At 43.5% G+C, this 18031-nt stretch overlaps 1 protein-coding gene across 2 annotated transcripts in view; it reads left to right on the top strand.

Annotated features, from left to right (window-relative positions):
• PIP4K2A (phosphatidylinositol-5-phosphate 4-kinase type 2 alpha) overlaps positions 1-15782 on the top strand; it is a 156868-nt gene extending 141086 nt beyond the window's left edge. The window contains exons 7-11 of one of the 2 annotated variants that reach the window (XR_013975049.1): positions 5431-5544; positions 10616-10859; positions 12257-12360; positions 13733-14336; positions 14983-15782. Coding sequence is in view for 1 of the 2 variants with exons in the window: in XM_080917749.1 (XP_080773875.1) it covers positions 5431-5544; positions 10616-10859; positions 12257-12360; positions 13733-13813 (543 nt within the window). In the remaining variant the exon portion in view is untranslated. Of the gene's footprint in view, positions 1-5430; positions 5545-10615; positions 10860-12256; positions 12361-13732 lie in introns of both variants that reach the window. The other variant, XM_080917749.1, reaches the window with a different exon arrangement.
• Positions 15783-18031: the final 2249 nt, after the last annotated feature.

The raw sequence follows: 18031 nt of genomic DNA on the forward strand, positions 1-18031 counted from the left end.
CTGCACTGAAACCTTCTGGTACCAAATCCTGCCTGCATTAAACACTCACGTGTGACCAAGGCACTCTATCTTCCTAGTAATGTTTGGATGCAGAACAAAAGTTCAGCTCCATGTTGTGGACTCTGTATTTTAATGACCAGAAACATACACTTAGCTGTTTTGTATAAAATACAGAATAAAAATAAAACCCAATGTAATTTACCTTGGAGTTATGTATGTTTAGAGTTATATTTATGACTACAGACACCAGTTTAATTTTTGTAGTAATTTTTTAACTGCCATCTGAAAGCGAAGTCGGTTTTTGTAATTGAACACAAAATCCTGTATAACTTCTGATCTTATAAGCCTTAAAATGGATTGTTTATTAAACTGTAAAAATGATAGAAGTTATGCACACACACATATGTGTATGTGTTAGAGTTAACCCTTACTTGACCAAAAAAAAAAAAAACTTCTTCTGTTAAATCATAAAAATCGCTTTTTGTTATAGTTTTGGTTTTATATTTAGGGAGTCAGTAAAACGTCATAGTAATTTGATATTTTTAAGTATAAAAATGTTAGTAATATGAAACAAATTTGTGAGACCTTGCTTTATACCTTGAGCCTACCTAGTTCCAGGGGAAGCACGTACAAAGTCTTCCTCAGTCCTTTATCTCAGGTGTGCCAAGGCGTGTCCGCCTCACGTCCGCAGGGCTGTGGTCGCTTCTACAACTGAGAATGTGTTCTGAACATTTAAAGTCTCAAACCTCCAGCTAAAACTCCCCTTAAATGATCCCTTCACTCCCTTGTTGAGCTATAGGGAATAAGGATTAATTAGAAACTTGACCTTGAGCTGGATGTGGTCCAGGTTCCTGTCCCTCTTGCTGTGTCTCTCATATGTGCCATCCTGACCTTGTACTGTTGATAGTCTGTTCTCATAGTCTGTTCCTCACTGTAGGAGAATACCTGCTGAGAGGGTTTGGTACTGTGATCTAACCGAAGCCCAGAGCTTCGGGGGGTTTCATAGCTCATAGCAACTTTAGTGTTCCCAGTAAATTTACCACCTCCTAAGAATCAATTTCTAGTTCTCTTGTGCCTCAGTTATATTTTCTGATGGATAGGCATGGACTTTTGCTTTAGGTCAGCAAAATAATCATCACTAAACTACCCACTCACCATGAAAACCCAAACCATAGAAAAGTAACAGGGAAAAAAATCAGCAAATTCCTGTCCTTGGCTGTATGTATAAAAAGCATTACTTTTTTTCATTTTTTTATTTTTGGATATTCTCTGTATTTACATTTCAGATGTTATCCCCTTCCCATCACTCCCATTCCCCCTCCCCCTCCCCTTGTTTCCATGAAGGCGCAACCTTTTCCCAACCACCCTCTCCCACCTCAGCACCTTGGCATTCCCCTACACTGGAAAAATGAGCCTTCACTGGACCAAAGACCTCTCCTCCCATTGATGCCAGATAGTGCCATCCTCTGCTGCACATGCATCTGGAGCCATAGATCCCATGTTATTCTCCCCATGTGGTTGCAGACCCTTTCAGCTCCTTCAGTCCTTTCTTTAGCTTCTTCATTGCTGTCCCCATGTTCAGTCAGATGGTTAGCTGCGAGCATCCTCCTCTGTATCAGTATGGCTCTGGCAGAGCCTCTGAGGAGGCATCCATATCAGGTTCCCATCGGGAAGCACTTCTTGGCATCAGCAATAGTGCGTGGGTTTAGTGGCTGTATATGGGATGGATCCCCAGGTGAGGCAGTCTGTGGATGATCTTTTCTCCAAACTCCTCTGTTTGTCCTGGTATTTCCTCCCAAAAGCATTACATTTGATTCCATGGATTCAACATATATTACATAAGTTTAAGTAATTACTCCAAGGAGTTAAATTAGCCAGTTTTTAGTATACAGCCATATTCTAGTCTTACTTGAGTTTTCAGGTTCTAACACAGTGTATGTTAGGGAGAGATTTCTACTGGGGTAAGCTCTGCTGAAGGTCCCAGGTTTTCTAGACACAGGAGGCAGAGTTGAGGTTGACTAAGCAGCTTATAGATGTGGAAACGCTGAAGCAGGCAGTGAGAGACCAACCATGACACCATGGCTGCGTCTGCCCAGTGTGTACCCTGGGCCACCGTGTGCTCTGTACAGTAACCCTGGCACACACCAGCTGGTCCAGCCTCATAAAGGGCTGCATTGTAAACCCTTAAACACATGACTAAGAAAAACAGAACCAAGGAAGTCTTAAGCATGGTCTATGTTACTGATAAGCTAAGGTAAGAGAGTCTGTACCTTTAAGACCTTAGGAAAAGGGAGGGGTGGAGAGAAAACACACTCTCTGGGTTCTTCTGGGCAAGCCTGCATGCTGCCTTTCAGTCCACACACTAACCCTATTGCACAGCTATGGTTATTTTCCCATTACTTAACTGAAGAAGTGGTTTAGGGCTGAACCAAGAAGCTGGTCAAAGTCACAGCCAGTTAGGTAACTCTTAATGTGACATCTTTTAGAAAATAGCTTTGCTCAGGATTTCTCAGCAGCAGCTTTGCCTAAAGAAGCCGTGTCTGAAAACATGACAAACGAGTCACGGTAACTACACATGGCAAACTCTGCTCTCACCCTTCAACATGTGTGACCTGTGCAAATCTCACAACAACCCTCTACTTACTAATCCTACATGAAGATGAGAGGCCAAGTCACAGAAAGAGACACAATGCTCAAGGACACACAGCTAATGGAGGAGCGGAGACAAGCCGCAGCAGCCAGCCTGGGTTCAGTTGTATCTAGAACTATGAGTTTTAATCTGCATCTCCTGGGTGGAGGTGAAGGTGCAAAGTCAGCCTCAGCAGGAAAGTGAGAGGGGACTGATCGCACACTCACCTGTCCAGATCCAGAGACAGGAGAACTAGCTGGTGGGGGAGGGGTTTCCTCTGCTTATGTGTTTGTACATACCTGTAGTACACGCCTTATCTTAAACTCAGCCCTTACCTGCACTGACTAGATCTGGACTTGGGTGTGTCCTAAGTACTATTTAAGGGAAAGCATATGGGAGAGGGGCATTTGCCCACCATATTAGACTCCCTGCCCACAGCTGCCCTCCTAAGGACCTGCCTCAGCCTCTTGATCCTTTCAATAAGCCCTTAAGTCGTTTAACCAATCTGGTTGCCCTTTTTTTGAACCAGATCCAACCTAAATACATCCCCAGTGCCTGTGAAATTCACAAGCAAGCTTAGTAATACAGTCCAGGGTATCCAGAGTTTTATGAGGTGTAGGATTAGACTTTGCCCTGTCACATGAGGGAATTCTGCTGGGGTGAGCTTGAAATGTCATTTATCTTCATTAATTTGACTTGTGTTACAAACACACGCTCAGTGTGTACTTTACTGCTTCATGTGTGGTGTGTCATCTCAGCCCTAAAATTGCTTGAATTCACACACACACACACACACACACACACACACACAAATACCTTTCCCCAGTAATTTCTTACATACAGAAGTGAGATAAATAGACTCAAAGTGGAGATGTAATTCCAGACCCTGCAACCCTAGAGCAAAACTACACAAAAGCATTCAGCTTGTCTCCCAGGACCTTCATTCCTAGCTTCGAGGGGAGGTCTGCCTGCTTCTCGGGGAACCTAATCTTTTACATCAGATTTACACCAGTATCTCCACTTGCTGCTCTCAGAATAAAGCTTGCTAAAACTTCAGGGCTTCTGCACTGTTCACTTCAAAACTCAGGCTTAGGAAGCTGGGGTGACACCTCCGTGGTGGCACACTTCTCCAATCCCTGGGGTTGAGAGGCTCTCCAAAGCCTGTGTGTGTGCACACGCATACACACAAACATTGTACTTGCAGTTTTAAGTCCAATACAAGTGATTTTACCGTTAACATCCGTGTGCTGTCTTCTGAAGGAAGATGTTCATAGTTTCTATTTTTTTAACACTACATTATTCTTAATGTTCATCTTACTTTCTGAAACTCTGTTTTGAGAGACCCACACCATGCTCTTGGGTGTGTTCTGTTTCTGGGTGCCTCTCTTTCTCACAACCCTTCTGCTTAATCCTGTATTAAAAAATCTTTATTAACACTCTCCTTCCAAAGATTAGACCCTGACTCAGCTTAAATGGATCTGAAAACACATCTCACTCTAAGGTCTTACAAGGATGTTTGCCTGTGATCCTGCTTCCCAAACAAGATGACCAACTCCTTTACAGTGGGGAGTTACTACTCAATGTAGCATCTCTGTGGGACAGCAATTCGAGAACTGCCTATTAAATTTCTGAGACTTGACAACCCTTCTTTAATAAAAAAATTATGTTGGTGACCATTTCAGTCACAAAATGGTCATAATGTTCTCTTCTCAAAGTGACACAAAATAGCAAAGCTAATAATTTGGAAAAACATAATACACATAAACATATGAATATATGTTATTGATGTATGTATGCATATATCCATATACTTCACTCTTCATAATGAGAGATGCGTACCATTCAGACATTTGAAAGGAAACTCAATAGATCAGCCCCAGTGAAGTTTCTTTAGCTGGAAACAGTGTGAGGAGCCAGGAAAGAGGATATATTGTTTCCATGGATTCTTTTTTTCCTTAGCAGAAAAAGGACCATTAGGGGCTCAGCATACGGCCAAGAAGGACAGTGTATTACGTTGGATTCCTTGCAGCTGTGGGTAGCAGAAAGGAATTGGGGTGGAGGGGGTGGTTTGGCCTTTGAACTTTCCCAGAGTGAGGATTGCATGAAGTACAATCCGCACAATCTTAAAACCAGATGCCTGTGTTCTGTGTGCTGTAGCACAGGCTAACACCTTTTCGGCTGCTGTAACCTTCACTTTGAGTTTCTTCAACCCTCTTGCTTGCATTGGCAAACAGGAGGGTAATTACTCAACTGCTCATTCCCATGATTACATGTGAAGGGTAGAATTTCTCATCTGAGTCCACTGCGTGTTACCTTTGTGTGTTACAGTATTGTTTGTTTGAGGACCAACGGCCAAACCTCTGGTTGGATGCTCTCCCCAACTCGGCACACAGCTGATGGATGGGACTTTGTGAGACAGGATGCTATGTGTAACCAAAGTCCAGTTTAGGCCACCCAAGAGGGTCAGAGGGTAGGTAGTGTGGGAGTACACAGTAGAGGATTCGTCATAAAGTACTCCAGGAATACATGGTCAATGCTTGGGAAATTTCTTATAAGAAAGTGAACCAAAAAGAGCTCCATCTGTTTCATTCCTCCAAAAGCCATGAAGTGTCATAGATGGGGAGCATGCCTAGCTGGAATGTCTCCGTGCTCCAGGCTCATTGGTTCACCCTGGTGGTATTAAGCCACCTTATGCTTTATTGCCCCTGCCTAGGTGGGCAAAACCAACCTACGTGTCCAGGTTGGAGAAAACACGTAGTTTTTTCGGCTTTATTTAGACTCCTCCTTCTCCTTTGTTCTAGGCCAAAGAGCTGCCAACGTTAAAGGACAATGACTTCATCAATGAGGGCCAAAAGATTTATATTGATGACAACAACAAAAAGATATTCCTGGAAAAACTGAAAAAGGATGTCGAGGTAAGAAAAACCAGCCGGGGAGGCCCACCATGTCCCAGCATGAGCTCACTGTGCCACTAACTCCGTTAGCTTTTAGGGGCTTTTAAGCCATCGTTTCAAATCTATAGTGGAAGATTAGAATATATATATCCTCCACTACCCACGGCCCACATATATACAGACCTTATGTTACAGGATCTGGTTTTAAGAAGCAGTGTGCCCAGTCAGGATAAGAACCAGCAAGCCATGTTGTCTTCGGTAACATGTCCCCATTCTTGAATGCCCTGCCTTTGGGGTTGAAGAGCCTTCCCCCGAGACACACACGTACACACATACACACACACACACACACACACACACACACACACACACACACACACACACCAGCAGCAGCCAGCATGGTAAAGCATGAGTGCTGGGTTTGCTCCAACACCAGAGCATGTCAAACAGAGATACGGGTGACAGAACAGGGTGTCCTTCCCTCTGATTCATACCCTGTGTAGGTGTGCACAGTCTCACCTTGGTTCCCTGTTAACACAGCTGTGCTGACACCAGGAAGTGGGGAGCCATTTCAAGGGGTCAGCATGGAGCAGTTTGGGTATGTGGTCCTCAGTGAGGGTGGCAAACAGGAGCCAGTGCTTTCGTGAATGTAGAGCCTGTTTTGAAAGAGGTTCATTTTTAATGCTGTTTACTTTAGGAATAAGGAAGAAAGGAAGGAAGGAAGGAAGGAAGGAAGGAAGGAAGGAAGGAAGGAAGGAAGGAAGGAAAGCAAAATAAAAACCTTGATAGCTTAGCTTTCCTGTTGGGCTTTTTCTTACTCCAGTCTTCTTGAAATAAACTGGGGGGAAGGTATTTTCTTATCATTTTTCGAGTTACAAGACAGTACAAATTTTAATTTAGGCAATTACTCACTAGGTTTCTCTTAGCTGTTACTTTCATGTGTCTTTTTTTTCCTTTGAAATACTGTTCCCACTGTACTATTATCTGCCTCTTAGAGAAAAGCTTTGTGGAGAGTTTTTTTTTCTCATGTCATTAAACAAAAACAATCAGGGTGAGTGGAGCCAGAGGATGACGCCACTGTTTGGTTCCTCCTGACGGGAGGAACAGCGGCTGCATCTGCACCTTAACCTTCTGACCATCTTTTCATCACAAGACACAGGCTGGCCATGTTTATTTCTAAATATCATTAGGTCTTTTTAATTTTTTTAAATTCCATATATGTCTGTGTGAGTGTGTCAGATCTTTTGGAACCGGAGTTACAGGTGTGAGCTGTCATGTGAGTGTCAAGATTTGAACCCAGGTCCCCTGGAAAAGCAGTCAGTGCTCTTAATTGATGAGCCCTGTCTTTAGACTTTAGCTATTTTTTTTCTATCATTTTAGCCTCCATGATCGTGTGTGTGTGTGTGTGTGTGTGTGTGTGTGTGTGTGTGTGTAGATGGTTTGGTTTGGTTTGTGTGTTTGTTTAAGTAAGGTGTTTGTTTTCCTTGTGTAATGTTTTATTAATAAGCAGTTCATTTTGTTTGGCTGCCAGTTCTTATTTTAAAAATGCATGTTAGTTAAGTATTTCCTCTTTACTTGATAATCAACTTGATCTACCTAGTAATTCAGAACTGTAGAGTAGAAGAAACACTCTCTCTTAGATTTTCACTTACTAATCAAGAGATTTTTTTTGATCTTGTGAATAATATTGTTTTAGCAATTATGGTAAATAACCCTTTAGGGTGATCTGTGACCTGCCTCCAAAACTCTTGTTTTCTGTGTGTCTTTGTGTGTGTGTGTGTGTGTGTGTGTGTGTGTGTATGTGTGTGTGTATGTATGTGTTTGGTTTTTTTCCCCTTTCTGTTGGCCTCCCATCACTGAGATTGCATCCAGGAAGAATGTAACCCAGGCAGCGCAGAATTGGAGTTGAGTTCTATGAAATGCTCAGCTGTCTCTAATAATTAATGTATTAAATAGTTAACCCCATATATGGTTTTCTCACACATGTAGCTGCCATGTGGGAGTGGAGGCAGAGCGTTCATTTATTTAGAGTGTTTCTCGGTGGCTGATAACAGTGTCTTTACCTTTGAAACCCATGCGGAAGCATCATTAAATTTTTAAGCAGGTAATTACTGTGCAGTAACGTAACATCTGATCTTGATAATCGAGTTTTCTTTTTTCATGAGTCCCATGCTTTCAGATTTTTGGATGGCTAGTGTGACTGCTATTATTACAAGTGTGTGTGCATGCCTGCATGCTTGCATGCTCACATGTGCTTGTGTGCCAGTGTATGTGTGTGTCATTTTCACTTTTTTCCCCCTAAATTCTTTGTGAGTTTAAGACAGATGGTGGTGCACTCTTTTAACTGTAGCATCCAGAACACAGAGGCAGGAAGATCGCTGTAAGTTCAAGGCCAATCTGGTCTACATGGTGAGTTCTAGGTCAGCTAAGTCTACACAATAAAACCTGTCACAAAACGGGGGAAAATAAAGAAAAAAGATCTAAGTTTATTATAATTCAGTAAATAGTCTATGTTTTTTTTTTTTTTTTGAAACAAGACATAGTTGTCATTTAAAAATCTGTTCTAATTGGGTTTTTTCTCTCCCTGAAATAGAAATTTTTGTCTGTGTGACAGACTCCTGCAGTTTGGATAGCTTTCATATATTCATTTAGTACATGTATATAAATCTTTTTCTGCATAAAAGAAAGAAAGGATCTTAGAACAAAACTCTCTTTTGTTTTCTTCTTGCTTCTTGTCCACTCTGATTCTAACAGTAAGGAAAGCCACAGGGCATTGAGGACACATACCCCACACAGTTCTAGTCTGGGCCGGCCCCAGGGCATCCTCGCTGAGCCTCTCAGCTTCCTGTGTTATGGACCCACAATCATGACTATGAATAAAGGCTTCGTTCTGGATGCAGGAGGCAGGGTGGCTGGCCAGCATCTGTGGAGCCTGTTGTCCTTCCCATAAAGTTTCTGTCTTTCTTCAGCCTTAAAACAACATCCTCTGTTCCGGTCCTGTTACTGTCCCTTTGCCTGAGGGGAGAGTTGAGTCCAGGGATGCAGACAGACAACAACTGAATCAAACAATGAGTTAACTACTCAGAGTCCACACTCCCAAACACACTGATATGAAATGTGAACTGAAAATCAAAGGCCACAGCCAGGAGTTTGTGTCCCACAAAGACTCTCAGGGAGGATGATTACAGCTTTTATTTTAATGTAGTTTTATTATTATGTTTTTGAGACTCTTACAAGGATTACAGTTTTTAACCATGCAGTCAAATGTTGAACAGTCAGATTGGAGTGTTAATTTGCAGCTTACAGAGTTGGGAGGTGGGGTTTGAGGATGTAAAGAGGTTCATTTCGACCTGCTAAAAAGAGTTTATAACTTTTGACCACATGGCCACCAACCAAAGAAGGGTTGGTTCCAATACTCATAAAAATCACGAGGAAGGTCCTAGCTCCAGGAGTTAACACAGGATAAGGTTTGGCTTTATGATGGACTCTGTGCTTTGACATGTACGGGTACCCAGCACCAAAAGAACGTTCAACTACAGGAATTCGGGATAATGAGGAACTTATTCTAAAGGGATCAGATAGATTAGATCTTGTGAGAGGAAAAAAGAAAGAAACCAGAGGCCTGGCAGGTTAAGACTTGCGAAAAGGCAGAGGGTCTAAGAAGTTCTGAATCTACACATTTGATAATGTTACATATTTCTGAGATAAATGCATGAGTCAAGCCAGACATGATGGTGCATGCCTTTAATCCCTACACTCAAGAGGCAGAGGAAGGCCAATAGCTGCGAGTTTGAGACCTGTCTGGTCTGCATTACTAAACTCTAGCTGGACCAAGGCTCTGTAGCGAGACCGCAGCATAGATAAACAAGAAAATAAACAAGTTTAAAGAGATCAGTGTGGGGGGATTGGTATGTCTTGCCTTTCCCATATGCGTTGGCACCAGCTGCACAACTGAGCCCTGGTTCCCAGCCTGTCTTTCTCCTTGTGGGTTCACACCGTGGGACTCTCCTTTCTCACCAAGTTGTGGTTTTACTTAAATGTTTGGAATGAGCCCAGCTCATTCCGCTCGCACACCGACATGATTTACAGTAAAGTTAATTGGAGACGAGTCAGGAACCTCTCCCACATGCTTACACCCATCCTACCATACCAAAGACATGGCTGTTGTGTGGGGAAGTGCCCTTCCTCTAAGCTACCAGATGCCCTCTATCATAGCCCCAGAGAGGTGGCAAGTTCTCAAAGAGTGATGGCCATTCACCTTCTGCAGAGGGATTCTGCAGAGCCAGTCAGTCAGTCAACGGGCTGATCAGCCTGCTCTCGGTTAAGCCGTGCACACGTGCACACGTCAGTATCAGTAAGAGCATTGCACACCATGTATCTGTATAGATCCAATTAATTAAAATGATCAGGACAAGAAAGCAACAGGCAAAGTCAAAGAACTTGACAGATGGGAGGGGACAAACCCACAGCTGTCCTTGCTGGACACTATAGCCATGCCTGGAGGGGGAAAGGGGGCAGTTCCCCTGGAACCTCATGGGAAATGGAACACCTTAGCATCATCATCAGCCCCAAGTTGAATGGGTACAGAGGGAATGTGTTACTTACCAGAGCACTGACAACACTCACTCGATGGTGGACAGGGCTATAAGGGCCTTTGCTTATTGGTGACCAACAGTGTGACAGTGATGTGCTAGGCGCTTTACATCTGGGTTTCCAAGATCTTTCCAGGAGGCTACCTGGTGACTCCCTGGTTTTTCCCATTAACCAGTTTTTATTGTTGGGATAAACCCCACACACACAAACTCCCAAGGCTCTTCACAGACAGCAACCTACACTCTTAGGAGAACCTCAGCAGCTACATGGGAAATACCAGTCTCAGAAAGCAGCCTTGCATTTGTTGGGTGGGGTGGAAATAATCCTAGCGCTGAACCAGCCAGAAATGAGGAAGCCGTCTAAGAACGAGAACCACATAAAGGAGGCTCAGGGGTCTCCATTATGTCCTGGAGCCTTCCCCAGTGTGTGCCCTTCTGATCCTAAATTGTTTGATTCTTTGCTTGTTAAGGAGTAACTGACCTGTCCTCTCCCCTTCCAGTTCCTTGCACAATTAAAACTCATGGACTACAGCCTCCTGGTGGGGATTCATGATGTGGAGCGGGCAGAGCAAGAGGAAGTTGAGTGTGAGGAGAACGATGGGGAAGAGGAAGGAGAGAGTGACGGAACCCACCCAATTGGGACGCCACCAGACAGTCCTGGAAACACACTCAACAGCTCACCACCCTTGGCTCCTGGCGAGTTTGATCCAAACATTGATGTTTATGCAATTAAATGTCATGAAAGTAAGCTCAGTGTTACTGACTCATTCTGTGTATAGAGTGGTTTGATTTTTGCACTGTGACCTATCAGTAATTCTGGCCCTAGTTCCAAGGGCGCTACTGTGCAGGGTCCTACTGAGTCAAATGCATTGATATGGAACGGTGATGTGTCTCCAAAAGAAACAGTAATTCCAGATATTCCAGATATTAGAGGAAACTAGAAAGCATTTTAATATATTACACTCACATTTGTAGATAATGTGTTATGACAGATATGCCCAGTGTATTCTGACAGGCGTGTCCAGCTTACACCTCAGGATAGTACTGAATGAAGCATCCCACACATTTGTAGATCACAATGTTACACCTCAGTGTCAAAAGGTTAGATACCGCAGACATGTTAACATTAAACTTTTTTTCATACCAGGCTCAGGGGTATGAAGTCTGACTGAGCAACTTAACAAGAACCTGTCTCAAAATGGAAGATGCCATGGTTCATTGGTAGAACACTTGTCTGACATGAGGGGGACCCGGAGTTTGAGCCCCAGTATGGAGGCTCGACAAAGCAACTTGGCTCTTTTAAATAAATCTAGTGTCTCACAGATCTGGGTGAGGTAGATAAGTGCAGGCCACTGTGCCTGTCAAATGGCCTTCTTGTGAAGCTGACATATTGCATAGGGTGCAGAGGCCAGGCCCCAGTATACACGTGAGGTTCCCTGCCTCTTCTGCTAACCCCGGGATGAGATCTGTGACCCTCCTCTACAGGGCCACACTCATGTCAATCCTCAGGGCCCTGGTGTTTGGTTGGTTTCAACTTTAGCTCCATATCCATGGCAAAAATATTTTACTTATATGGTAAAATAAACAAAATACTCCCTTCTTAATAATCAAACAGAGCATTTCTGCCCCCCCTTCTCCATATCAGCCAACAGGTTTAGGTTCAATGTTTCTATATTTTTAACTTTACCCACCAAAATCATTCCTTCAACATAAGAAAACTAATTACAATTGAATAGACATTTCTTACTATTCATAATTAAAACAATGTATTTTTTGAAACTATATAGAAAATAGATAATGGAGACCTAAAATCCTTTATTCAGTTCTGATACTCTATCCAAGGAGAAAATGCAGTGTCTGATGGTAGAAAGGGGTTAATTAATAAGCGTAATTAGTTCTACTTGTTTTACAGAAAATTCTAAAAATAGCATTTTTCTTTACATAAAAACAATTAGCTATCATGAACAAAGTGCAGATTAGGAAACAAAATTAAAGCCCTCGGATCACAGCCTTGTTTCAGTACAGGGAGACACCAGAATGCGGCTTCTGCCTCCTTCACTCCCATCCCCCTCCTAGTGGCTTGGGTTTTTTTGCTGAGTGTTGTCACATGTCCCACAGTCTCTGCTTTCCTCCCTGTCCAGATGCACCTAGAAAAGAGGTATACTTCATGGCGATTATCGACATTCTTACTCATTACGATGCAAAAAAGAAAGCTGCCCACGCTGCGAAGACTGTGAAACACGGAGTAAGTACCGGCCCCTGCACCCACGGCCCCCTGGCACTGTTGCAGCGTGTGGACACTTCTTCACCTTTCCAGCTCACTGTTCTCGGTTCTCTGGTGATTGTTCCAGGAGTGAGGTGTCAACACAACCCTGTAGCACCAGAGTTCATAGCTCTGTGTATCTCTAGGTATTTTCCATGTTTGAAATATACTCCAAAGATGAATGTACTAACAGTAAGTAGTTCTGTTTTCATGAAATGTTCTTACCTGAGGCCAGGTGCTCCAAAATGTGCAGGGTTGTGTTACTTTTCTCACAATATTTTTTTTTTCCTATTACAGAGAAAAAAATATAAGATAAGCTGTTTGTACCTACCCCCCTCTCTTAGCTTGTTTGATCCAGGGACATCAGCGAATCCCCATGAAAAGCCTGTGAGATTCCATTGTAGTTACTCTCTACCCTTTTTTGGAAAAGGACACCAGTGTGCTTTTAGCCAGAAACTTTTTTTCTACATAGGGTTGCATAAGGCCATGTGTGTGAGCATGTAGCAGCCTGTGAAAATATTTCCCTACATACTCCACTACCCTTCCCCAGTATGTTTTTTCTCCAGTGGGAGAAACTGAGGCTGATGGCCCCAGTAACTTCCAGAAGTTTGACATAGTAATACATACCTGTAATCCTAGCACTTTGATGGCTGAGGGAGAAGGATTGGGAGTTAAGGGTATCTGGAGCTACACGGGAAACACTGCTTTATTCCAAGAAAAGTGGGGCTTTTTCATTTGAGGATTTTGAATAGAAACTCAAATGTGGCAAGTTGGGACTGGGGTACGTATGTGTTGTTATAAGATTTCTCTCCATTTCATGTGTATGGGTGTTTTACCACATGCACATCTGTGTATACCACATGCATGCATGCTACCCACAGACAGCAGGAGAGAGTGTTAGCTCCTGTGGAGCTGTGTGTCTCTAACTGTAGCTATAGACAGCTCAAAGGGGCCATGTGGGTGCTGAGACTAAAAGCTGGGCCCTGGAAGAGCAACCTGTGCTCCTAACTGCTATGCCAGAAGACTGTTTAGTAGTCTGTGGTGCACTGCAAGACTGGGTCTCATTTTCACGCACAGGTTTCCAGGAGTTGAGATGCATTTGGCCAAATAGCAGAGATACCTGTAAGTAGTGGTTTGAGAGCAGAGGCCATTTAGCTGTGTTCTTAGCTTTAGGGTTGGGGCATGACTTTAGTGGTGAGCTGGCCAAGCATGTTCAATCCCCAACTACTGGCTCCCCAAAATAAATGACTAGCTTAGTGCTCAGCTGCTTTTGGAAATGGCTGTGGACACTGGACAGTAATTTGGGGCGATCGTGAGCATTCTGTCACTGTCCTTTTCCTTCCCGATCCCCCAGGCTGGAGCTGAGATCTCGACCGTGAACCCAGAGCAGTATTCAAAGCGCTTTTTGGACTTTATTGGGCACATCTTGACGTAACCTCCTGCATAGCCTCGGATGGGCATGAGCTCGGGAAAGCTGGTGGTGACTTCGGTATAGGAAAAGAGGAAAACCGAACTCCACAGAGCACTCACCTTGCAGGAAGCAAACCTTGTTTACATCTTCAAGCCGAGATGACTGAAGTTGGAGCTACTCGCTTTAACAGCTACCTGATATTTCCCAGCATCGCTATTTCTGACTCTGTATGTGTGTGCACATGCGTGTGTGCACACGTGTGTGCCCTCTCGCGCACATTTTTAATTAATTAATTATTAATTAATTAAAACCGATCAGCTTGAATCAGAGCTCGTAACAACCAGACCCCTCTGATTCCAGCTGTGGCCGCATGAAAAGGTGAAGAGACAAGCCCATGGGGGAGGGGAACAGAAATGTACCTCATGGCAGCACCACAAGAGAAACTGTTGATTAGTTTGTTTTCTGACTTGAAAGATGTGAGATTGTTCCTCGTGATGGTGATGGTGCTGATGAGGATGGTTAAAAGAAAGAAAAATTTATATCAAATGTCACACTCCTGGCCCACAGAAAGACTACTCCTGAAAATGCTAGTGTCCCCTGTGTACTGACTGGTTCAGGTTTCTCCCCTAATGGTCACTGTCCCCAGTTGTTCCAGGCTGAGCCCTTCATCTTCCAAGAGTCTGATGCCAAGAACCTGTCTACAATTTCACCTCCAGGAAAACCGCTTGCTTCTTTTTTCCCACCTGGAGCCTGTCATTGTTAACACCCTTACGTTGAGCTGCAGGAATTCACTCTGCAAACAGAAGTAGAACTTCCCTGAAGGTACATAGTTTGGGGCAGTTGCAGCTATACCTCCCTGCTGCAGGAAGATGAGCAAGGAGTTAACACCCTCCTGTGACCGAAGGCAAATCCCAATTAAATGAGATTTATGTTTAACCATTGTTAAGGAATGGAATTTTGTTATGAATTATCCCTTTAACTGAAACCCTCAGTTTTACTGTTTACATGGTTAGAGAAACAGGGATATTTTTGAATCTAAAAATTTAATATACAGCATGTGATTTTTGAAGTTTACATGTAAAGCCATTTTGCAGTGTAGGGAACATAATGTTTGTTGTGTCTTGAGATGTCTTGCAGTTATGTTTCTGAGTGTTTTGTTCAAAGTACTTAGTAGACAGTCTATCACATAAAAGCAAAAGGATTCTGTTCCTCAAGAAGTGTATTTATCAACCTAATGGGTTTTCTTTTCTATAAAAAGATTAAACCCAAAGTCTGGGTACGTAAGTTCATTGCCCTAGACTGTACTGATCATGTTTAACTGAGACGTAGGGGAAAGAACACCTTCCAGCATCAATTGTCAATATACAACTTCCCTGAGTTCCTGAAAGGCCTCAAGTTACAGACAGAGCCCTAGATTTGCTCAGAGTACGTTACCAACTTATAAGCTGTGCTGCAGCTGTGCCTTTAAAGCCCCATCTAAAATGTGAGCTGGTTTCTGTAGGCAGTTTTAGAAAAGAAAAAAAAATGCACTCTGTGATAATTATAAGTCCCCTGCCAGGCTGCCTTCCCTGTCACTTTTATTTTGGCCTCTCCAGGTACAGCTGTGCCCAACATGTGTGGGCTGCCTTCTCAGCCTCTGGAAGCCAGGATCAACCCATCTGACTCCTGTGTACTGACCTGCCACACACTCATTAGCTGATGATGTTAACTCCACTGTAACATAGTTGTGCAAATCTGTATTTGATGCATTTAAAATAATCAATGCTGTATAAATCGGTTTCCGGGCACTGTTAATTGTGGTATCTAATCCATTTGAGTGTTCCGAAGCTCTGCTGTTAACCTTTGATTCCCAAACTTACAAACCCAAGACCCTAAAGTTAAAAAAAAAAAAAAAATGAAGGTACACATACAAGATTTGAGTAACCATTTCCTCTGTGGCCAATCTGTATGCTTTTAGAAGTTTACAAAAATGCTTTGGTTTTTGTCTGTAACCATCTCTGTCATCCAAATAAGCTGTTTGGATAAGAGCGAGAACAGTGCTAACAGCGTGCACACTTGAGTCGTGAGCTGGGCTTTACGAATAAAGCACTTTGATGACTCTTAGCTCTGCCTCTCTGTGCTGGGGACAAAGTGTAATAGGAGGGGTGCCCCCGGCCATTCTGTGGACAGGTAAAGAGACATGACAACTTTTACCTCCCTAGAGCCATCGATCTACAGTGATGGAGAAGATACAGGAATGACAATGGACTTCTTACACAGCAGACAAGTCAAAAACCAATCACAGGGCTGGGGACAGCTCGCAGGTAGAGCACTTGGCCCACAAGCATTAGGCTCCAAGTTAAGATCTGTAGCGCCCACATAAATGCCAGGTGGGCATAGCAACTCACTACTAAATCCAAAGGTGGGAGAGGGAGAGCGCTCTGACAAGCCAGACTAGCCATATTGGCAAGCTGCGGGTGCAGTAAGTGACCCTGACTCAATAGATAAGATACAGAACCGTTGATAAAGACTCTTGGTATCAAACCTCAGGTCTACCCACCGGCATACACATGCACACACACACATGTACACCACATACAGACATAAAAAACAAGGTTACCAGTAGCCCTACCATAGGTAGCATCAAGCTTTCATGGAAAGTAATTTGTTACTATATATATACATACATATATATATATATATATATACATATATATATATATATATATGTATATTTGAATTTCCCACTAAGACCTCTGTGCTGACTACTTGGTCCCCTGGTCCCCAGCCTGTGGCACTATTGAAAGGAGGTAGAAACTGTAGAAGGTGGGGACTTGTCTAAGAAACCCAAATGAAATCCTCATTGAAATCACATCTCACCCCAGTCAGCATGGCTATCAGTAGGAACACAAGACTTCTCCTGCCTGCAAGTATAGCAGAGTATGCTGAATAGTGTTAGTGACTGGTGCTTGCCCATGGATGGCTCTCAAGTGGTTAGTTGGCCATTCCCTTGGCCTCTGCTCCCTTCCCTGTGCCTGTTTCACTTGTAGACAGGATAAATCTGGGGTTGAGAGTTTTGTGGGTGGGTTGGTGTCTCTATCGCTCCTCCTGTTCCTGTCTGGATACATCAGGTGGCCTCTTCAGGCTGCGCTGCAGAGAGGTCATTCTCTGAGAGGTTCCACCCACCAGCGGACTCAGATACAGACACCCACGGCCAAACAGTGGATGGAGCTTGGAGACTTTTAGAGAAGAATAGGAGGACAGATTGTGGGTCCCAAAGGGGATAGGAACTCCATAGGAAGACCTACAGAATCAACTAACCTGGACCCTTGGGGCTCTCAGAGTCTGAACCACCAACCCAAGAATAAAGGCGGGCTGGACCTAGGCCTCCCTGCTCATATGTAGCAGATGTGCAGCACAGTTTTCATATGGGCCGTGAACAACTGGAGTGGGGGCTCTCCCAAAAGCTGCTGCCTGTCTGTGAGATGTGTCCTTCTAGCTGGGCTACCCTGTCTGGCCTCACAGAGACTTGAAGTGCAGGGCAGGAAGGGGGGAGGATATTCAGTGGGGCCCCAAACGACCTCGATGTGAAGAAGGAGGGGGCAATAAAGTTGTAAAATGAATAAGTTAAAAAAATAGTGAGTGTGGAAAGGAACCCTTGTATGATGTTAGTGTGGCATGTTTGGAAAGCAGTATGAAGGTTCCTCAAGAAACTAAAATCAGAACGACCAATGGCCCAGCTTGCTATTCTGGGGTGATAAAGACACTGGGTCAGGATATCTTAACTTCTCTTTTGTTGCTGCTGCTGCTGCTGTTCTGTATGCACAGTGTGTGTGCTCACACATGTATATGTATATGTATATGTATGTGTATATATATATATATATATATATATATATATATATATATATATGTTTATATGTGTAAACCTCCATACATGTGTGTCCATGTGTGTTGAGACTCAAAGTTGGCTTTTTTCCCATCAATCTTATATTTATTGATTCAGGATCTCTCACTAAACCTGGAGCCCACCAATTCTGGATACCTTCACCAGCCAGCTTGCCTTAGGGATTGCTGGTCCATGCCTCCTGAGTGCTGGGCTTACCACACCTGCCCGGCTCTTCATACTTTCACATGTACTTTATCCCCAACTCATCTCCCCAGCCCTGCCCATGTACACTGTGCCACTGTTCAAAATAGCCTAAGGTCCAGCAACTAGCTAATGGTTTAAACAAATGTGCTGTGTATACATAGTGGAGTTCT

This window comes from Micromys minutus (assembly GCF_963924665.1).
Source record: "Micromys minutus genome assembly, chromosome: 6".
NCBI classification, from domain to species: domain Eukaryota; kingdom Metazoa; phylum Chordata; class Mammalia; order Rodentia; family Muridae; genus Micromys; species Micromys minutus.